The following is a 23,151-nucleotide window of genomic DNA, read 5'->3' on the forward strand; positions in this document are numbered from 1 at the left end:
GGGTGGTATAGGTACAGGGGTGTGAAAGAAAGAAAGATCTGGCCATTGTTATTTCAGGGCAAACCCTTCTAGTTTCAGGCAGAATACCCATGGAAGGATGTCTAGACCCAGTCCAAACACTTTGAAACTTTGAGCAAATTTTGTCTAAATTTCAGATTTTGACACCCCTTCCCCCCCCCCCCCATAAAAGGTTGACGTGCTTCTAAAATGCCCTCCAGGGTGGCTGTTTTGTTGTTGCTGTTGGGTTGGCTGGGATTGATTTTAGAGGTGGGGAGAGGGGGCATTTAACAGCTAGAGAGATAGCTAAAAAAAAAAAATCTGTGTGTGAAACGTCTATAAAAATAGTTCAGATGTGAGGGGAGGAGGAAGGAGAGAATTTGTCAAGATTGTGCCCTGTTTGTCAGCCCTCTTTCTCCCTTTCTTTTAGTTCCTTTTCCCCGTTTGTCTTGTGCAAGATTTATATCTGTCAGTAATAGGAGACTCCCTCTTAAATTTCCCCTAGACTTAAATGAAACAGCAGCCTCTCTTGCATTTTCGCTGCTGTCAAACTTCAATATAAATAATGTTTTATAACCCTACCGTGGCTAATTAGAGTCTTTAATGTATCTGTTGCATTCATTTGCTGGCACTCTGTCTTGTAGATGCATTTCTCACCTTTGTGGGGTTGTCTTAATTGATGTTTATTTTGGGGCATGTCAATAGATTTAAGCCTTATCGATTTAAAAAAAAAAAATGCTCACCCTGGGGCTGCACAGTTTTCGGCAGCCTCCTGACCGTCGTCTCCAAAGTGCTGCAGAGGGATGACAGATGCCTGGAGACCCAAGTGCTAATTTGGGTGACATACCAGAGACATTCCAAGAGCTAATCTCAAGCCGACTCGTACTGATTGAAAACGAGAGACAGTGTTGTTTATAGAAAAGCTGTTCGGTGCCCAGTGTCAGCAGAGTTTATAAGCTCCAGCGGGTCCCCTGTGGATGGATATCCACAAAATCGAACCTGCCATCACAATAGGAGCCTTCGTTAGCAAGCTGAGGAATGAGGCCCACTGTTTAATCAAGCGTGGAAATCAACCCCGCTTCCCATTCTTATTAGTTGACCAGGTACGGGCATCAAGGAAGCTTGTCCTGCCACTGCCCGGGTGGCACCTGGACCCTTAAAAAATGTAATAACCTGTAAGATACTTGGGTTGTTATAACACACCATCCTGTTTTGAAGCAGGACCCAAGGTCAAGTTGCTGGCATGTTATCTTTCCAATTACTCGCATGTTGCGGAAGTGCCCCAGCACCCTGTCTGAGATGGGAATGCCATTGTGCTAAGTGCTGTATGTATATACCCAGCAAGGGATGATCTGACCCTGCCCTGAAATCTAAAGCCGCATTCAGCCCAAGGCAGAAGTTTGTGCCTGATTTCCCCCCACTGATTTCAAAGAGACTGTATACATTCTTCATGTTCATCACATTTGAAAATGCCTGGTGAAGTCGGGGCCCAAATAGACCAGCTGGCATTGAAGAGAGGAGATGCATCTCTCTCCTTCCCTGCCTCCCTCCCCACCTCTTCCTCCCACTCTTTGCCTCCTTCTCTTGCTCTTCAGAGGCAATGGAGAAGGGACCTCCTTTTACAGCCAAGCAACTAAGGTATGGAGAGATTAGGTGACTTGCCCAAAAGTCACATTAAGTGACTTGCTCAGTTTGTGGCAGTGTCAGGAACTGGAAATGCAGCACCTCAGCCCTAGACTAGTAACTTCAGCTCAACAGGCCATCCTGCCTGGTTAAAAACCTACCGCATCATATAGCAGTACCTTTTTACCATCCACACTTACTCTTCCCCCATGGCACCTACAGAGAAAAAGGGATTTTTAGTATCTTGGCAGATGAGACGTGGAGCATTGCCATGCATGTCTTGCAGCAGAGAAGCTACCGATAGCCTTGTGCTATTATCGTTGAATTTCTGAGAAGTTTTGTATTGGAGCTGGCATCACCCAGCAAAACTGAGTCGCGTAAAGATCCAAATCACAGAACTGATTTCCTCTCCCAAATGTCAGTCGAGACACCCTAATTGGGAAGGAGCGCGGAGGGGAAGGGTCAGGCTGCGGGTGAAAGGTGCCCGTTAAGAGCTTTTTATTGACTGCTAGGGGAAGCCGGGTGACAAGGGAGATTTACTGAGGTCTTATTCCAATCCACTAACCCACTTTTCAATTTTATTCTCCATTTATGTAATGAGGAGATACCAGAGAAGGGCAAATATAGCGCGGTTGGTTCTCTCTCTGGAGGACTCAGTCAAGCAAATTACTCTTCTCCCCTTAGGAATATTATATTTCAGCTCAGACCTGGAAGCAACTTCCACTCCAGGGACTCGGAGGGAGAGAGTAAATAAGATTGAAAGCACATGCTGCCCTTAGGGTCTTTAGGCATACTGCAGGTTTTATAATGCTGACTGTTGCCCGAGAGCCACTAAGTTATTCCTCTACAATAAATGAAGCTTTAGAGGGTTTTTTTTCCTTCCTGTTTTGCAGTTACTCTATATTTATGATGGGCATAAACATGCCTTTCCCTCTTTGGAGACTCGCCCATTGATTTTCTCAGCCCCAGCGTTTCTACCTGTGGATGCCCCCTTTCCAAGCCCTCTGCTCATTTTGCAGTCTCAGTCCTGACAGTTAATTAAAAGCAAGGCGGCCCAGAGAGGCCTGAGCTTCCCAATGAGGCGTGCTCCGCAGCTCTCACGGGGGATCTGCCACAAAACGTGTGAAGGGGACTGGTTCAGAGACCTCAAACAGTGTGTGGCAAATGGGCAAAACCAACCAGATTCTCCTGGCAGGGTTTAGCTCGCTGGGGAGCATGTCAGATCTTGTGCATATAGCAGGGAGGTTTGCACTGATAAAGACAATGTGATGGGATATTGTATCTGTTCCTTAGAGGAAGATGTTTCTTCTGCATCATAGAAAAATATTCTTTCCATGCATTTTATCTGCTAGCTAGCCCGTTACTTAAAAGCTGAGAAGCCTGTTGCATCCACTAATTTATTTGCTGGATGTCAGTGGCTTTTTTTAATGCGCTTGTGTACAAAATATTTTTGTACAAGCCCAGGAAGGTGTTAGCACAGCCTCACAATCGTACCGTTTCCTCTATTAATTGCTGGCGTTGGGGAGGAGGCGAGGGGCAGAGGAACATGTCTGTGTAGTCAGGCTGTGGAAGACAGGGGAAGCATTTCTGGTCACACCGGCACAGTGATCAAACAGTGCCTGAAAGAGCAGGAGGTGCCTGCTTACCAAGGGAAGTCAAAGCTTTGTGCAGTGTCTCCCTTTACTTGGATTAACAGCCAGCACTTCGTGCTCTTAAGTAGCACGACAGGGAGGGCCATCGAGAAAAGAAAGGACCTCTATTTAGTCCAGCCCCCTGCCTGAAGAAGGTTCATCCCTATCCAAACTATCCCAAGGATGCAAGGTTAGCTTCTTATAGCAACGGCCATAATTGATGTCCCCATGCACTTTCCATTTTGCGAGAGCAGGGCCAAAGTCCTTCCTCTGCCACTGACTCCCTGAGTAGCCTTGGGCAAGTCACCTACCCCCAGAGCCGGAAGGTATTTAAGCGGGTAACTCCAGTTGAAAAGAACAAGATACATCAGACAAACCATCTGTGGTAAGCATCCTGCTACACGGGGCATCTCAAATGTCAGTGAAGGAGTGGGATCAATGCTTTTAAATACATCAAACTAGGCAACCCCTTGGGGAAGCTTGTTCTTCCCTCTGGTTACTTACTGCAGCGAATACCCATGGTGTTTCAGCATAATCAGTGCAGTCCCATGGGCTCCTGCCAGCTTTTCTTATACCTGGCCGTAAGCAACCCCAGAACACTTCCTCGTGTTCAAGCAGGGGTGCCCACCACAAAGAAGGAGAGAGAAAACATATTGCAAATGAAGTGGATTTAATAGCGGTCATCAGCTGGGGAGAAGCGGTGCAGTCCTGTGGACTGGCAGCCAGAAGCCAGGCTCTGTTCCCAGCTCTCCCTCTGGTCTGCTGCGTGAGCTCGGACACATTGATTTCCCCTCCCAGCCTTTCTGTCTCATCTGTGTTCACTCCTCAGGCGTTCTCACTAGGCGTTTGTACAGCACCGAGCACGATGATCTGAGTTTTGAACATGACTAACAGAGACAGAAGCAGCATTCACATATGCCATTAATGGAGCATGTTTGCATTGGTGAACGAGTGTGAGTCATCTCTCTTTCTCTCGCTGACAGTGCATGAAAACCTGTGGGGAGGCGTCCCGGTACCGTAAAGTCACGTGTGTGAATCAGAATAAGCGCGTGGAGAACAGCCTGTACTGTGATGCCAGCAGGCGACCCCCCGAAATGGAGAGCTGCAGCTTACCGCCCTGCGAGTACATCTGGATCACGGGGGAGTGGTCGGAGGTGAGTCCCGACTCGTGTCTTACCTTGCCGGGCATGAGTCCCACACTGTGAGACTTGACGGTCACCCGCACCATCCCTGGGGTGGTCCGGATCACAGTGAGTAGCCAGGGCCAAGCCCTCAGCTGGGGTAAATCACCATGAGGCTGTGAACAGTAGTGGATCTGTGCTGATTTTATGCCCAACTGGGCATGTCTACAAAAGACGCTTACTGTGCATTAACCTAATAACATTGCGCAATAGGAAGAATTTCTTTGCTGTCCGAGCCCCCAAGGTCTGGAACAGTCTGCCAGCGGAGGTGGTCCAAGCACCTACATTGAACACCTTCAAGAGTAAATTGGATGCTTATCTTGCTGGGATCCTATGACCCCAGCTGACTTCCTGCCCTTTGGGCAGGGGGCTGGACTCGATGATCTCCCGAGGTCCCTTCCAGCCCTAATGTTTATGAAATCTATGAAATCTAAAATCTATGAGAGAAACTGTGCTCATAGCCTGCTGCACAGTGTTTTTAAGCTAATGTGCAGTAAACATCACTAAATAACTGTGCGCTGATGCTACTGCACAGTAACTTTAAGTATTGCACATTTAGTTAGTATTTTATTAAGGAAGTACTAAACTAAATGTGCAGTAACTGAGGCACATTAATGAGCGTGCAGATGGGCCCGCTGAGATTGGACCAAAAGAACTGGTGAAAGTAGTTCGGTCCTCTTTGCTTTTATCCCCTGGAGCAACCTGGGCTGAGGGCCCAGCGGTGTATGAATGTGGGCAGAGACGTGCCCAGTGCTCAAATCATGATGTGCAACATGGCATTCATGGGCAGTTTCTCTGCTGGAGGAGGAACAAGGAAACAAGAGAGAGGATATTAAAAAGCAGGTGTGAGTGGCCAGCAGAGCCTGCTTGATAACTAGAAGCACTTTCTAGGTTCCCATTCAGGCTCCATCTAAAGGACCCTTGTATTACATCTGTCTTGATCCTCTTTGCTATACTTACCCTGCAGTCAGATCAAGGCCATCTCACCCCAGAGCCCTGCTAAAAGAAGATCCTGTAAGGCTCCCCTGAGTTTGGTGGTGCTTTGCATCTATTCACAGTAGTCCGAGGCAGCTCTGGCAAAGTGAGCTACTGCTCCCGGCAAATCGGTCCCAGAATGCATTGCAATAACATGCAACTGGTGCAGACCAGTTCTTTATCGGTCTCTTAGGACACTAGCAGTGGGTGCTTCTCCCCTGAACCACCTTCCCCTTCATGAAATCTGGCTGGGTACGCGACATTAAGACCTGTGCTACACCTTGCATATGTTACACGATTAACTGGTTAATCACGCCGTGAATTTAGACTGGTCACTCATGCAAAGTAACCTTCGCACAATGAATTGGTTAATCGTGCAATACATTTAGACCAGCCACATGTGCAGAGTGCTTAAAAATGACTCATCCAGCTATAAAAAGAGCCAGCTGGCTATGAAAAGGTCTAAGCACTCTATAACTGGTTTCTATCCAGTTGAAATCTGAATGTGTGAAAGGGCCCTAACAGAGCTTTTTTGTGCCCTTAGTGCTCCGTCACCTGCGGCAAGGGGTACAAGCAACGGCTGGTCTCCTGCAGCGAAATTTATACTGGGAAGGACCATTATGAGTACGGCTACCAGAACACGGTCAACTGCCCCGGCACGCAGCCCCCGAATATCCACCCCTGTTACCTTGGGGAGTGCCCAGTCCTGGCAACATGGCGCGTTGGCAACTGGGGAAGTGTGAGTGTGATGCACAGGCTTTGTGACGGGAGGGGAGGGGTGGTTTCTAAAGGTTGGTCGGCAGCTTCAAAAGACCTGGTGCTCTTTGCACAGATAGGGAATGAAACGGAGGTGACCATTTGACTGGGGTGTAGGAAGGGCTATAGTTGGCCACGCACTGAAGACGTTTCCCCCTAAAGCCTGTGATGTGCATGGCCAACCATATGGTTGTGTCTTGTGACTAATTGATATGCCAAAGTTTAGGCCATTGCAACCTCAAAATACAGAAGATTCTGCTTTCCTGTAAGTCCTGCAGTAGAGCAAGGGCGAAGACATTAGCTTTTGGCTGTAAAATTACTGTGGTGTCTCCCCCTCTTCCGGAGCTGAAATCACAAGGTTTTGAGTGAAAGCACCACCCTTCACTTAGTCCAAAACTCCAGTGTTGCTTGGATTGCTGCATTTCTCCCACGAGTTTGATTTATTGACACTTCTCAGGCACTGAGAGCAGTTTATCAAGTCTGTGCGAGATTACCAGGGTCGAGTCAAGCGGAAGATGCTGAAAATTGTCTGAGCTAATAGTAAAGCTGAGCTGCTTTGAGCCAGAATGCCTATTTAGGGGGAAACTCTGATGTTTGAAGAGAGATGTTGTTCCAGGTTAGGACGAAAACTACAGTTTTCTACCTTTTGTGCCACAAGGAAAACCTGGGGAGACAATCATGTTAGAAGATCAAAATGGTTTTGTTCAGAAACAGAGCAGAGCATCCAGCTCTTCCCCATTCCTGGGGACTCCCCAGGCCGTACCCAACCCAAAGGGATCCCATAAGGGCAGCTGGAGAGTCCAAACTGAGCATGGTTTTGCCTCCTGCTGAAACTGTGGCTCATACAGAGTAATCACAGCTTGTCCATGGGTGGTTTGCTGTAACCTGTGAGGAATGTCTTTTGCCATCCTACTGTGCATGGGCCAAGACTAATTGTTCTAAGGCGGCTAGCAATTGATTGCCCTGGTTTTTGGGAGCTTGTTCTAAAATACCTTAGTGTGGGCTTGGTTTTCAAAGGAAGGGTTCCCACCTTCTTTGGACCTTTAAAGGTATCTTAGTTTGGCCACCCAACACCCGATGCATCCAAAAGAGGCCATTGCTTTTGCAGACTGAAACCTTGCGTTGTGCAAAATGAAGGGCAGGTTGCAGTGCCATAAATACCATAGAGATTGACTTTGAGTTTGAGGTCCAAAGAGGCCAAAATTTCCCCTAAGCTGCACGGCAGTTTGCACGTGAAACCATAACGGTGCCTTTTAGTGACCCCAAGCTGTACTTGACAGGAGTAAAGAGGGATTAGCATGGATGCTAATCAAGCTTTCTAATGAGTACTTGTCTCTTGGGCATCCTGGCTGTGAAATGTGGTGTGGAAAAATGTCCATGCAGTGGGCTGAGCAAGTGGAACGAGCTGCTCTGGTGAAACATTTCCATCCCCTTCCAGCAAAGCACTTAAGTGCTGCCTGTTAAGGACCATGAAATCAGTAGGGCCTTTGCAAACTTATCTTCACCCAGCAGCCAGCTGGGCTTCCTCTGCTTGGCACTCGAAAGCCTCGGCCCTGGAACGCACTCACCATGCTTTCTTCTTGCAGTGCTCTGTTACGTGCGGTGTTGGAGTGATGCATCGGTCAGTGCAGTGCCTAACAAACGACGACCAGGTGAGCACCTTGTGCCACGCTGATTTGAAACCTGAAGAAAGAAGAATCTGCCACAATATCCACGACTGTAAGTCTTTTACACTGTGCTTCACCTTCCGGTTCTGATGGCTTGATCCTGGGATGCACTGAGCATCTGCAGCACCCACTGACCTCCTTGAGAGCTGCAGTGCTCAGTGCTTTCCAACATCAAGTCCCCAGTCCAATCAAACATGAGTTTCGTGAGGTTTCCAGGACTCATGGCTACATGGCAGTTATGGGATCTATGGTTCACTGCTGGCCAGGGAGCTTGCGAGGTTGCAGAAGAAATCCTGAAATACAACTACCCAATTCCTGCCTGACTACAAACCTTTCTGTTTCATTGCAGGTGAATTACCAAGGGCTTGCAAAGATGTTAAAAGACTCAAAGGTGTCACTGAAGATGGAGAATATTACCTGAACGTTAAAGGAAAGATAATCAAGGTGCGTTTCAGCAACCGATTGAAAATCATGCGTGTGCGGTTCCCAAAGGCGCAAGAGTCTCTCCTATATGCTCATTATTTCCACCACTGCAATTCCCACCTTCTGTTTTCTAAATGCATAGGTTTCTGACAAAATGATGGTCTCTCCCTTTCAGATATATTGTTCTGGGATGCAGACTGACAGCCCGAAGGAGTATGTGACTCTTGTGAGTGGGGATGCGGAGAATTTCTCTGAAGTGTTTGGGTACAGGTAAGAAATCACTTGGGTATGAACTTCACGGTGCCTGTTTCCCAATCCGGAGCTGAACAGGCTCTTTTCTGATGCAGATTACATAATCCGACAGAGTGTCCGTACAACGGGAGCAGACGGGAAGACTGCCACTGCAGGAAAGATTACACAGCAGCTGGGTTTTCCACCTTCAGCAAAGTAAGGCTGGACCTGAACACTATGCAAATCATAAGTGAGTAAAAACAGGGCCTCACCATCCACACGCGCCTGTTTTACACACAGCTACACCTTGGTTCAGAGCAAGAGCGGGCATTCGCTGCTCACCATTCGTGACCTGTCCTGCTAGAGACCTCCTTTTGTTGCAAATCCCGTCGACCCTGGCAGTTCACGTTTAGGGATCAGAAGAGCAGTTGAGCATGCTCTTTTCAGGAAGTTTAAATCGTTTCTCTCTAGCATCCCAACTTTGCTCTTTGGAAAGGTCTCTGAGTCCCACCTACTTTTGTTTTCTGGTCTGTTTGTTTCTTATTTTAAAGCTGACTCAAACAGCAGCTGTTGTCGTAAAGGGCCCAGACATGCAGCCATCCACCCACAAGTGCTGCGTGCAGGATAATGTGCAGTGGGGCTGTTCTCTGCATGGTGCACTCAGATGTAGCTTTGTTAGTACCGTGTGGACAGAAGTCTGAATCCTGAGAAGCACTTTTGGGGTCTTGCTTGCTGCCTGCTGAGGTCTTTCCTTAGGTATCAGTGAGCAATGAGCCAAGACCGTGGAGCCAGTCTGACTCCTGAGAAAATGGGAGTTTTGCTGGTGCCCAGTTAGAGCAGAATGGGACTTCAGCGCTGCAGTGGGAGTCACGTGCCCATCGCTCACGGTGATGGTAGTGGGAGCAGGGAGCCTGTCGGAAGTGGTCTCCAAGAAAAGTCGCAGATGTACCCTGCAGGCAGGGATTTGGCCATCCAGATTTGTGCAGTTGTTCTCAGAAATGTGTTTAAAATACGGTGTAGTGTTGTTATCAGGGGTGTGGAAATGACTTTAGAAAGTAAATACCGTAGCTGAAACTTTTTAAAACACCACAGATTAAATACATCTTGTACTACAGCAGTTCATCCTGTTGCTTTCACATTGGGAGATATCCCAGTCGCATTCAAGCTGCCAGTTATTAGTCTGTGTTAAAAAAAAAAAAAAAAAAGTAAAGACATCATGCTAGGATTTTTCAAAGGAACCGTCCTATGGGAATTAGGCACCACATTCCCATAAAAATTCAAAGGAGCCTAAATCCCTTCCAGCCCTAAAGTCTGTGCAGTCCTTTTGAAAATCCCAGCTTAAATAAATGGATGTTAGTTGAAGTCAGTCCATTGGAAATTCTCATTGAACCTGCCCTGTGTCATCTAATCTATCAAAATAATCATGTTAATCCTTCCTAGCAACACAAGTTTTCTTCTAATCCAAAACTCCCCTTCTTGGCTGAAGGGAACGTATATGTTTTAGATCTTCAGGTGTCCTTTTTTATTATTGGTTCATTCAAATTAACTTTATTCTGATATGGAAATGTAGTACAAATGGAAACACTTGATAGGGTTATAGTTTCTGTATAATCTGACAGGCTGAATTCCCCAAGGTATTCCAACACATTCATACATTTCAGCATGTGAACAGCCCTGTTAAATTCAGTGCATGTCACATGCTGGAAGTTTACATACATGCTGAATCAGGGTTTTAGTACCAAAACCCAGCAGAAAAGATCTTAACACTGGAGATTAATGTGCAAAAGGAACTCTAGGAGATTTACTTGCTTGCAAATAGTATGTTTAAATGTTTCTCTCCCCATCTCTCTCTGCGCTGTTCACCAAACATTTTTCACAGCAACTGATTTACAGTTTGCACGGACGCTTGATGGACGACCTGTTCCTTATGCCACTGCTGGGGACTGCTACAGCGCAGCCAAGTGCCCGCAGGTATTTGACAGCAGCATCTTGCACGAATTGGATCCGTTTGTTACGTCCTGGCCTTTGTATTAATTACTCCCGGGCGCGTTGGCCAAACTCCAACACTTTCTCACCTCAACGGTCTGTAACTTGCCCTGGTCTGTACATAATGTACTCGCAGTTCTGAAAACAACCTTAGAGGTGGGTTATTACGAGACAGCCAGCAGGGTCCGAAAGGAGGCGATCCAAAATGCCAGGCTGAGGAAGGTTCAGAGCTGGGAGGGATTAAGAGAAATGCCCAACTTGGAGGTCAAGTTGTAGACAGTGCAGGCAAAGATGAAGGAAGAGGAGGACGGCAGAGAGAGCGAGCTTGTCAAGTAGCACGCGTGTTCACATAAGAGGAAGTTCATCCGAGACGGACGGAGGCCAGGGGGTCCTGTAGGTACAGCCAGTGAGCAGAAGAGTTAAGAGGGTGTGGGGGCCGCAAGAAGAATTGATTGAACTTTTGATTGTGCACCACGGGGGAGTAGGAATGGAGATGATGGTGAGTCCAAGTTGAGGCAGGGGAAAAGGAGGGCCAAGGTCAAGTGTGAAGGTGTGTAGGCAGTTGAGGGGAAGGAAGGACAGGCTGGAAGCAGGAAAGTTGCAGGAGTTCACTTGTGCCCATTATGCATGCACATTTGGAAACGCTCTGGCAGGAGCAGCTGTATGCCAGCGCTCTCCACTTCCCTGGTGTACAGCCTTCCACGTTTCATGATCTCCCCCAATACAACCAGCTTCTGAAACCACCAAGCTCTGGAATCAGGGCAGCAATTGAGCAGCTCAGCTGGGATGAACCCACAGCCCATGCGCTAAAAGGCTAAAGTAGGATAAATAGGGAGTCAAGAGAACAGAGAAATCTCTTCATGTCCTTGCCTTCCAACTTCTGGAGCCGGCGCTTTTCCTTATAGCACAAAGGCTTGGAGACTGAGCTGCTACCTCGGGCATGTTCAGGAATCCTGATTGCCACCTGCCACCAAGGTGGAGGTTTGATGCTGAACTGCAAATGGACATTGCCAAAGTAGCAAATGCAGTGAGCAAAGCTCAGAGCCATCTGCTCTTTCACAGCCTAGCAGCCGTTTTGGACAGGGTAGGTCAGGTCGGGAGACTGGTATTGTAAATTGAAAAGGGGTATTTCTAAGTACAGAAACAAGTGGTTGTTTGCATGTGCAAGTGAATGAGACCGAATCCAGCCATGCCCCTGAACTGTTTATTTTCCTTGGCTGGGGTTAAAAAAAACAAAAAAACCCCAAACAAACAAAAAAAAGGAACATTGATTTAGGACAGATTTAAGGAGCAAACAAAACACTTTGGGTTTTACTTCAGGAGAACAAAATAAAGGACGTTACAAAACAAGGACAAGGCTGGCCTCTGCCGATGAGGAGTGGCAAGAAAGCTGCAAAGTTTGACGGAGCTGATTTAGTTGCGTTACATTTTTCACCAGCTGATGCAGCACGGCAGGTTCTGCGGCACGCGATGGAAAAGCCAAGCGTGCCCTCAGCTGGCCAGTGGGGAGAAAGCAGCCCTTCCCTTAGCATCACATCATCCTGGCCATGCTCAATGCTGCAAGAATTGAAAACACGGCCAGAGAGGTCTTGTTAGAAGAACGACATGCTAGCGCATGGGGAGGGCAGGAAGCTTGCAGCTGTGCAAAGCAGGACAGTTTTAACTCCTGGGGCGTTCAGCATTTTTTGGGCGTTTCTGTCCAAGCACGTTGTGATCGAGCGGCTCCAGAAGCAGCAGCTCGGGGGATAATCAACTTGTTTCTGTGTTTTTCTTTTTAGGGTCACTTTAGCATCGACCTTTACGGAACTGGCCTTTCGGTGATGGAAACAGCAAAATGGCTCTCACAGGGAAACTATGCAGTGTCAGAAATTCAGAAATCCCCAGTAAGAAAACGACTGTCTTAATCCTGACCTCTAGGTATCCCTGTATCACTGATGTCGGGGCTCCAGCAGGCACAGACTGCATTGCTTTCATAGCATCCCTGTCATGAGCACGTAGCGTGAATTGAGGAGACGACACAGGAAATAAAACAGAGCCCTGAACCATGAGCGTGCGTTGTTGTCAGGTGTGGGGCAACGGTCGTAAATGTAACTTGCTCTGAATTACGGCAGTTAATTAGTGAGTCTGTCTAGCCCTGAATGCTGAGCGCCTGGGCGCAGACATGTCTTTAATTAGTTGTCTGAATCCCCCGGGAGGGAGCCTGTACCACCAGCAGCGTGGACCTGGGGCTGCGCTCTCTGACGAGGCCTCAGGTGAAAATTCGTGCTGGTAGAAGGGCTGCAAAAATTGACCTGCTGCTCTCTCCTATCTGTAACTTCTAATTGCGTGACAGGAGCAGGCTAATGACCAAGACTAACGAGAAGTATTGGGGCACAGCTATTATTATTCATACTGCAGCAGCCTCTCAAAACTGCAGCCAGGGATCAGGCCCCCTTTTTGCCAGGTGTTGTATGTGTAAGAAGGAAGAGACTCTTTGCCCGAAACAGCTTGATTGCTTTTAGGTGGAAGAGCTGCCAAGGCAGGGGGAGTAGCCAGGAGAAATGGGGGGTCAGGAGAGAATTGCTGCCTGATTTGGTCTTCACATTTGTCTCCAGTGCACTAAACAAGCCCTCCCATGAAGGTTAGGGACCCCCTTCCCAGTGGGATGTACCAGATCGCTTCAAGCGGGGACTGCAGAGTCTTATGATGGATAGCACCGGCTGCTCCCTCCTGCCAAGACATGCAATGGGAAGGGAAAGCGGGGGGAAAGGAGAGAGGCAGTGAAGTCAGAAGCTGTAGGTGAGGATGGCAAGAAGAAAGATGAGGGATTTACTGTGAGGCTGTAATGCCTGTGGGCCTGGCTCCTCTCAAGTTGCAGGGCTGGCTCTGCAGAGCTATGTCCCTGCTCGTGGATCCATTTGTGAGCTTGGGTACCAGCACTGGCCCAGCTGGCAGCAGCAGGTGGCTCAGCCTGAGCATTTGCCCAGCTTCGCTGGTGAATTTGCAGCCTACGCTGAGCTAAGTCTCTGAGCTGGCAATCTTAAAGCAGCTCTGCTATGTCCATACCTAAGCTGAAGTCACTACAGACCTGCCTTGAGTGAGTGAAGGTTAATGAATACACAGGACTACACCAAATACATGGGAAGGTCAGCCAATTCTTAGTTTTGTTGTGAGCGTTTTCTGGCCTCGGCTCACTGCAGGTGCCCTGACCTCGCTCGTCCATGTAGAAAAGTCAGTCTCATCACCGCGCTGCTGGAGAGGGACTCTCATCCTGTAGCCAGGGCTCAGCCTTGGGCCTGGTCCATCTCAGCAGAAGACAGTGGGACCAGTCCCAGGCTATATCCCCCTTTCACACCGTGCCTCATGCAGGGGTTTGGGGATCTCGAGAATCATGCTAGGGTCTTGCAGTGACTTGGGTATTATTTCCAGGTGCAGGATGTGCCAGACATAAATGACTTAGGCTTGTTACCATGGGCATTAAGCAAAGAGTAGCCTTCTGTTCCTTTCTGGCTGCTCAGGTTGTGCTTTGGTTTGTTTTTTTTTCCTCCTTGCCGCCCCTTGGCTCAGAGAAGTAGCTACTAGATGAGGCCTTGATGGGTTTTTTTTCTGCCTGGAGGAGAAATGGGTGATCAGGGCGGGAGGTGGGTCTTGGGTGCTGCCCTGTTTAATGAGCAAGCACATACGGAGCAGGGTCAGCTGTCACAAGAGGAAGGCAGGGCCCTAGACTCGGGGCTCAGCAGGAGGAAACCTCTGCAGTTCCTTGCAGAAAGGAGGGAGGCAAGAGGACACGATGTTGGCTAGAACAGATGCCCCATTTCAGACCATGTTACCTGGCTTGCCCTCTGCCACCTGCTAGGCACAGCTCAGTGCCATTGCTGTATGAGTAGAATAGCAGAGGGTGGAGCCAGGTGTGCAAGGGAGCTGGTGGCCTGTCATGTAAAAATAAATGCTCTGGGCAGCCCTGCCCTACCCTTCAGTCCTGTTTGCTTCTGAGCCAGGGCAGCAGGTCCTTCTGTGTATGGGACGAGTGAGAGGAGCGCATGGCTCTTTGCAGAACTAGAGTAAAACCAGGCTGGATTCAGTTTGCTCGGGTGTAGCTTCATGGGCTTCACTGGAGTTCAGCCACGCTCTCACCAGTTTACACTGAAGTCAGACTTTGTCCCCAGGACTCTTCTCTATTCTCTGCCATCTCCACATACTTTCCACCATATTTCAATGACCTGCAGCATCCAAAAGACACCAGAGGAAGGCAGGTAGAGCTGTGAGGCAGTGCAATAGATGCCTAAGACAGCTGTGGACTCTCCATCGCTGGAGGTGTTCAAGAGCAGGTTGAACGGCCACTGATCAGGAATGGTCTAGGAGTAGGGATGCCTGTGCTCTGCTGTAAAGATTTCCCGTGCTTCTGGGCTTTGGCAGTTGCCACATAGGACCAGGAAGGATTTTTTCCCCCTTCTGCTGCTACAAGATTTAAAATTTAAAAATACATTTCTTCCAATAGATGCTTCAGTGACCCTATTAAAACGCCATCAGAGCTGGGCCTCCAGGGATGGCTATGGTTAACTCCTGTGGCCTAACACTGTTTTAAGACCTCATTTCTGATTCTGTCCACAGGATGGTACCAAAGTCCTAGGGAAATGTGGTGGTTACTGTGGGAAGTGCACGCCTTCATCTGGAACTGGCCTCGAGGTCCAAGTGCTATAGCTGGATGGGTTCTCCTGGTTCCTGCGCAAAGGTAAATCTTGCCAGGAATTGATTGCTAACAACACACAGCACAGCAGCGTTTGCAAAACTGCCTGCTGTCCTATAGTCTTAACTTGCTCTAAGCCCTTTAAGCACCTAAATACCTTGGGGTTAGATGCCTGTTGGCCTAGCTAGACTGCCGCCTAGCATGCCTGAGACAGAGGGCTTGTGAGTGGTGCTGAGCTCACACTCAGAGCTGCTTCACAGTGGCTACAAAGCGATGCTCCCAGGAGCATGGGGCAGACGTTGATGTCCCCTTAGGTCATGTTGCATCACATTCAAAGTGCTTGCTCAGGCCCAGCGAGCGCTTAGAAAAGAGGCTTTTAGCTTCCAAAGCCTATAAGCGCTTTTGAACTGCTCCCCAGCATTTAATCTCCGATGATAATAAAACCTGAGTGCTAGGTAATACTTTCCAAATTGCTTAGCAAAGAGGCATACACGTCCATGCGATTCTGCAGCACGGAGTTGGCATGTATCACAGAAGGAAGCAACTGCTTTTTGGCCCTGCCCTTAAAGAAAATGCCAGAGGTCATTTGGTGGAATTGGTTTTTTGGTTGGAAACTTGCTTTTTGAGTCACTGGTGCTCCTTCATGCTGTTCTGGACCCAGAAGTAAATGCAGGAGTATGAGACCTCAGAAGCAAGGAGGCCGATCTCACTAAACCGTGCTACTCGCTGTCTTTCTTGCAGGATGTGCAAGCAGGAAGCCGAGATGAGCTGGATGAAGGATAGCGATGCAATACCTCTGCCTTCTACTTTTGTACTTGTTTGTGTGTGTATATAGCTTGTATATTCTTAATGTACAGTATAATATTTATGTTTGGAATTATTTATTTTGATTTAATATTTTTGTACGTAAAATGTTTATATTAAGGCTGCTTTTACTGTTTTTTTTATTAAACCCTGCAGTCAAACCACTGCATTTTACGTACTCTACATTATATGTAGCGTTATGACAAAAGTGATACTTTATTGTCACTGTACTCAATTGTTTACTTTCAGTCAGTGATTTTTCTTCTTGTTACAGGCTGCTTTGGCCTTTTTAAGGTGCTACCAAATTGGCATAGGGGTATTTTTGGCATTTCGATACAACCTTTGTGGAAGGGAAATAGAGCAGGTAGGATTTCCATTTTTTTTTTTTTTTAAATGATCAAGCAGACAGCACTAAAGCGACACATGTAAAATCAATACGGTGCTCATTGCAGTATGTGTTATTGTCTTTTAGGTGTATTTTCAATTCCACATGACCTCTGTGGCCAGTCATAATGATTGCTGGTTTGGTGCTAATGTGAGATATTTATTAATACTTTGTAGTTCTAGATCTTCAGATCCCTTACCATTACGAGCAAAAAAAGGGAGTGAAGAGGAGAAACAGCTAGATGAGCCAAGTCACGCAAATTAAGTTTTCAGCCTGCGAACACATTCAGAACTTGAACCCCAGTATTTGTAAGGCTTGTAAAAACCTTGATTGTTTTTTTTCCAAATAATATTTTCTAATTGAATGTGCCACTGCACTTCCTGGCTCCATCTGGATGTGTGGGTGCTTAATTCTTCTAAGAAAGGTTGATTGGGCCATATGTTCCCATGGTCTGTGCACTGAAAGGCATAGCAATGTACTACAAAATCTGCCACAAAGTCCTAAGGGGAAGCCAAAAACACCTACTCATATTATGCTGCTGCTAGCATGCGGGATCACTCAGAATAGCCTCTGAAGATCCCGTTGGGAATGGAAATGTTGGAGGATCAGCCTGGGTACTGTAAAGCTAAGTTGCAGCTCCAACCTGTGCTAGGTCTGTGTTGGCAGACTCTGCAATGTTTCAGCGGATTTCTGTGCCTACAAGTACTGCCAACTGGGTCTGATAGGCTTCATCATGAACTTGCCAGTTGTATAAATAAGATCACTTTGTACCCACAGAGATCTGCCCGCTCCTGCACAGGCTGACCTGTGTGTATTGGTGTGTGGCTTTGCATCACCCAAAAAGCAGCCATGCTCTTTGGGTGTTTCCCATCCAATGCACAGCTGGTCCTGCAGTCTTTATTTCAGGAAAAAAAAACAACCCATCTGTTCAAGTCAGATGTGGCCAAGAAAGCAGTGCAGACCTGGCCTTTTCTGGATTATATCAAGCATCATTCCTGAACGTCATGGTCTGCTGGGTGGTAATGATATGGCCATGCTATTTTTGTAGGAGATGACTGTGTCCCTTAGCACTTTCTTCGCAATCTCATTGCAAATGAGAACATATTGCCCATCCTCATTATGAGTTTGGTCTGATCGGAAGCAGGAAGTTCCCAGAACAGTGTAGGAGGGAGCCTGTTACCATGAAACTTCCTGCAGTTTAGGAGACCAAAGACATTTGTTAACCCATTTGGATAAATATCTACACTGGTGGGTGCACAAGCTTATTGAGCCCGACCTCTGAATACATGGGGTCCTATTTATCTACCATGACTCTTCGCCCATTGTGAATGAAGGCAGGTGTTTAAATCAACCTAAGTGATCCCTAAATGGCAGTGAGTGTGCCCACTGCTTTGTAATCCATGTCTTTGATGACTTGTTCCCAGTGCCTGTGTCCAGCCACCTAACCCTGCATTGCTGTACAGTGCAGCTTAGCAGCAGGAATCTCAGGTGACATCCATTGGCAAATATGCTGTGCTAATTTAGACCACCTGAAGATTAGACCCTCTGTATTGCTAAGGAACGTCACTTAGGAACTCCAGTTAATGTTTGGATCCAAATGGAAAGATATAGGTTTCCCAAATGCATGACTGTTTTCTCACCAAATACTTGGATGTGATTATATTACAAGCAGACTCATTTTTCACCTGCACTGTAGGTTGGTGTGTAACAGTAATAAATGACCCAACATTTTTGAGCAAATGCCAAAAATACCATTTTGGAATTCATGTAATAAGAGAAAAAAAAAAACAAAAGAAAGAAAAAGAGTAGTTATGGAATAGTAATTTTGTGATTACTGCTCAGCATTAAAGCATCTGTTCTGTATGGAAAAAGGGAAAATTGCACTATGAACTTTAGGGGAGAAACAGTGGTGCTTAGACAGTACAGGCTGATAATATTTTCTGTAATGAAGTGAATGAGTATTTATGAAAAAAAAAAAAGGAAATAATATTGTGTCCTGTACGCATTCCTTTCTACAATGTAGTTTCATAATGGTTATCAACAAAGCAAGAGAAATCTAAAAATATATTAAATAAATCATAAAGGAGTCATTGATAGATACTAAACTTGAGCATCATTGATTGATTTAAATAAATGAGAACAAAATGTTGAGGGCCACTGAGACATTAGACATCTCTCATGAAATAAATATTATATATATCTCTATATAGAGATATATATAGTACAATGCCATTATTTTTCTGAATGTTTTGTTTTGGGGGCTTTTTTGTTTTGTTTTGTTTTTTTGTAAGCACTTTCCTGTATAAGGTTTCTTTTCTGTCTGATTGCCATCAAAAGGGAATGAATGATCTATAGTGTGTGCCGGTGTCTTATTTCTCCATTTCCCATCATAGTCCATTACCTGTTATAGAGGCAAAACATGTTGTACACAAGGGGAAAATACACTGAATGATAAAAGAGGAATCTTCATGTTGGCATTTATTTTCCTGAATGACTGATTGCTGTTTCTCCTTTTTCTTCATGCCAAAAGGGTTCAAAGGGAGGTGGGGGAGAGGAATCGTATTGTCCCATTATCCAAAGTTTCAGCAGGTAGAAATAGTCTTGAAGGCTATGGGCCACAATTCACAGCCTGGGGAAACGGGAAAAGCTCCAGAGATTTCCATGCCAATTTAGAGAGATCATCAGGAACGATGGTTTAGGGCAAATGTTAAAGCGGTAGATTAGCACCTAAGAAATTTTGAAACAACAAGCTAGGTTAAGCAAGGAAATTGTAAAAGCACGGCCTAAAGGAACGTGACGAAATGATGATAAGCCTCGATCTGAGGATGATGCTTGATGGGTTCCCCAGTCTGCCCCATAATCTGTTTAATAAAGGACGTTAATGGGATGGATGCAAACTTGGATGTACCCTGGTGAGTTTGCTTGGCCTCCAAAATGGCCTGGCTTATTTTGGTCTTCTCTTCTATAGGCAGTAGGGAATCCTGCGTACATACATACATTCATTGGCAGGTTTAAAATAAATGAGCAGGCTTAGGAACATGCTTCTGTGAAACCGTTGGGAGGAAGTTGCCCCTTGGTCAGTTCAGAAGTGGAGCCATGTGCCAGGTGTATAAAATGTGCTCTTAACTGCATTATTTTTTGACAACACAACTTTCCTCTACCCTCTGTCTCTGGGTTCTTGGTCACCAACACTTGATATTTCCAGTTATCTGTATCCAGCTTCTTGTCCAACTTCCTGCCATAGCCGAGCACAGAAGGAGAGAAGTAGTGGAGAGATTCCTTGCATGAGGCCATGGCTGGGAGGGGAGGTCTCATGTGACAGAGTAGTAAAAAATGACCCTCAGGATTTGATCCTAACTAGCAGCAGAGATATGTCCTTGGAGAGCCAAGCAACAGGGACTAAGATATACTACTGGTTTAAAAGACTCTGAAGATGTCCAGTGCTGCATCACCATTTTGTATTTCAAGTTTGCAGGAAAGATTACTGTGCAGACGAGCACTCTGGATCTCTTGGAAAAAGTAAGCGACATTTTGCTTGCTTAGCTCAGCGGTGCACAGCAAGGCGGATGGCTTGCCCAGAGCACCCCTTAAAGTCACTGCCAGGCTGTTTTCTTGTGAAGGTCCAGCATGTTACTTGCCCCTTGGACACATTCAGTGAAAGGCTGCAACATACTTAAGTCAGTTATCGCTTTGCAAATGTAAGGTTGAAAAAAAAACGGTGAGTCTTGAGCCCATTGATACTGCTCCTGTGCTATTGTAGCTGGGATCAAGAGTCTTCTTGCTGTTGCTTTGGCTTCCCCTTCAGGGGTACTCACGGGGTACATGGTGAAGAGGTAACAGCATCACACCTACCGTAATTCAGGCAGATGCTGCAATGACAGCAGAAGGACCACAGCTCAGCGCTTGATGAGACAGCCTGGTTTCCAGCCCAGTCTCTTACAGGATTAACACCTTAACACAGGGCTGTCCCGTTTCTCAGCATCATCTTAAGAGGAGTTGACACTGGTGACTGTTTGGTATAAGATACCAGTGGCAAAACTGTGGTAGGTTGAATGTAGCCTGCCCTCCTCACCCAGCGAAGAAAGGAAGGTGTTCGCAAAGCCCCTGCAAAGAAAGCTAAAAGGCCAGGCACCTGCAAGGCTTAGACACGAGCTGTTAACCAGGGAAGGAGCAGGAAGCATGGCAGTGGATGTTGCAGGGTCTGTACAGGCAAGAAAACAAATCGTGCCCAAAGGGAAGGCATTGGGGTTTTGCCTTTGCAGTGGGGGCCACAATTTTGGCCCTAAAACGTCTCCAGTTGCTCATGACCTGCTATCATACACGAGGCACAACAAATCATTTATCTCCTGCTAGCCCTTTAGTCCCATGCAGGAAATGAGGAGCTGCATCTAAAATGTACTGTCCTTGCAGCTGGGTTGATCAAGAGGCAAAAGAAATCAGGATTCAAGTTAGAGGTGATATCTTTTATTAGATTTTTTTCAATTAAATAATTTTTTTTTGCACAAATCTAGTTGGTCTAATAAAAGATATCACCTCTACCACGAGTCCTGATTGCTTCTGTCCTTGCTGGGGCTCTATTGGCCTCTCGTATAATTGCACCTGCCTGTTTCCTGCCTTCAGGCTTTCTCAGAGGCCTAAAATCAGAGATGTTTCCTGTTGAGCAGGGAGATTGGCTCCAGTTTAGATGAGAAATTGGAACAAGATCAGAGAGGAGTTACAAGAGTGCTTCAAGGTCTGCAAGAGACCTGAGGAGACCATGCTGGCTTCTAGTCTAAGAGCTACCATTCCTATTAAGTGGGATAGAGGAGTGACCTGAGTCTGGCCTACAAGCTCCTTCACAGGGAGGTGGACTTTTCATCTTGAAGACAAAGGCATAGCAATTCAAATTGGAAATAAGGCTGCCTTTTTAACAGTGATGGCAATTAACCATTGCAGCCGGCTCACAGAGGGAAGCAGTAAATTCTCCGTCACGTGGAGTCTTTCTGAAAGATATGCTCTGGTACATCCTGAAGTTATTAAACTCAATGACCTTTGCTTAGGTGGTGTGGGAGAATGTGTCTCACCCTCTCAGGAGTCACTGAGTGAAGCTGTCTAGCCTCCATTGTGCCAGGAGATCAGATGAGATGTCAAAAGTCAAACAAGTGCTTTTTTCTAGAAAGAGAAAGTTTGACCCCAGACATTTTTTGGGGGGGGGGTTTAATTTGCTTTCATCTGAAATCTTTCCCTGGTTTGCTTTTTGTTCTGATCACAAGGAAAAACTTCAAATTTGTGACACGGCTTGCCAAGAGATCCCTGTGCCCCTTTGCTTGGAAGCATGTTTGGACAGCTGGTAGTAAGAAGGGTGCAGATAAGGTTTCTTTCCAAAGGGAACATGGGGGGTAAAAGCTGAAGGAAATGCTAAAGACGTATCAGACTGTTCACAGTTGTATCTCTCTTGGTTGGAAAACTGATTTGGATAATCAGCAGCTGTTTCTTTAAGGGAGGATCCAGCTGATGCCCTGCATGCAGACAGATGTTGCAGAGGCCAAGATGTGATTTATGTCGATCTGTTTTCACCAGTAAGGCTGGTGAAAAGCACAGCACCTAAGCCCAGGCCTCACCTTGAACATGCGATGTCTCCTCACATGCCCATGCACATGCTAGCTTTAAGCATCTTGCTGAATCAGAGCCTACAATGTGATCGGACTGCAGCTAATTAAAGATGTGCTAGTGCTTGGTGTCCTTCTCTTTGACAAGAAAGCAAAGGGACTCTGAAGCAGAATCCCTAAATGCAAAGTCCTGCATATAGGCAGGGAGAGGCAGGAAGGTTGGGGGGCAGGGTCCTGGACATATTCTTACTTCAATAAAATGCTTACTTGGTTCCAGTCATATGCTGATGATTTTCATCCTCCTTCTGTAATCTTAAACTATGCTCCTGATGAACAATTCATTTAATCAGCCTATGATGCATTGTCCTATGCTAATCCAGGCTTGCTAGCTGCTGACCTTCCTCTCCGAAACTGTTCACTGCTCACTGCTGGGTTTTTTAACTCTGCAGAAGGGAATCTTTTAAGTAAAAGCCTTTAATTGCTTTCACTTAGGCTAGTGGAGAGTGATGGCTGGCTTCATGGAGACAAATTGGCAACCCATCAGCAGGAGCTAGCCTGTGCCTAGTGTAGTGTGCTTTGCAAGCATGTCTGTGGGGGAAGGGTTAGTTCATCCATGAAGCCTGCAACAACTTTCCTTCGCATTGCAGACCGCCACAGGCTCCAAAGCTGTTAAGTGCATAAAAAATCACGTATTTTATGCCTTTGAATAATGACAGTAACAATCCCAGTCTGGCTGAATTAATAGGGTTGCCATCAGTTAGTTGCTGTGCCCCGACTAGGAAGTACAGTATGATTATTGCTCCTTGTCCCAGGGACCTAAGGCTCTTGGAGCCAAGGCTGGAAAGTTGTAGCTCAGACCAAAGGAGCTGGGGCTTTTCGTACTATCCATGTCCATGCATCCCGAGCTGGTCAAGGTTGGCAATCAGATAGATATATGTTGTTGCCATCAGATATATGGCCTGGCCAAGGTTGGCCGTCAGATATGTCATGCCAATGGCACTGTGGTCTTCATGTATGACCACACCTTCACATCATGGTTCAACCAAGCTTAGGGGCACTGAGCATGCTCATTTGCACTTGCCTAACTTGCATATATAGATCTACTCATCAGGACCATTCAGTCAAGGCTGTTACTCCAGCCTCACATGCGTCATCTTCAACTTGGACCTCTCTTTAGGTTCTCACCTATCACCTGTTTCTCTTGCAGGCTCTTTGCACCACCCCTAAGACATGATCGT

At 46.6% G+C, this 23,151-nt stretch overlaps 1 protein-coding gene across 3 annotated transcripts in view; it reads left to right on the plus strand.

Annotated features, from left to right (window-relative positions):
• ADAMTS9 (ADAM metallopeptidase with thrombospondin type 1 motif 9) overlaps positions 1-18,799 on the plus strand; it is a 101,745-nt gene extending 82,946 nt beyond the window's left edge. The window contains exons 30-39 of one of the 3 annotated variants that reach the window (XM_019536698.1): positions 4,235-4,405; positions 5,952-6,146; positions 7,750-7,882; positions 8,180-8,274; positions 8,429-8,523; positions 8,601-8,734; positions 10,364-10,455; positions 12,249-12,353; positions 15,061-15,176; positions 15,873-18,799. In XM_019536698.1, coding sequence (XP_019392243.1) covers positions 4,235-4,405; positions 5,952-6,146; positions 7,750-7,882; positions 8,180-8,274; positions 8,429-8,523; positions 8,601-8,734; positions 10,364-10,455; positions 12,249-12,353; positions 15,061-15,150 — 1,110 coding nt within the window. In that variant the 3' untranslated portion in view covers positions 15,151-15,176; positions 15,873-18,799. Of the gene's footprint in view, positions 1-4,234; positions 4,406-5,951; positions 6,147-7,749; positions 7,883-8,179; positions 8,275-8,428; positions 8,524-8,600; positions 8,735-10,363; positions 10,456-12,248; positions 12,354-15,060; positions 15,182-15,872 lie in introns of those variants that run through there. The other 2 variants (XM_019536699.1, XR_002101445.1) reach the window with 2 other exon arrangements.
• The last annotated feature ends 4,352 nt before the right edge of the window (positions 18,800-23,151 follow it).

Source organism: Crocodylus porosus, unplaced genomic scaffold (assembly GCF_001723895.1).
Source record: "Crocodylus porosus isolate Cpor-Errol unplaced genomic scaffold, CroPor_comp1, whole genome shotgun sequence".
Lineage (NCBI taxonomy): Eukaryota > Metazoa > Chordata > Crocodylia > Crocodylidae > Crocodylus > Crocodylus porosus.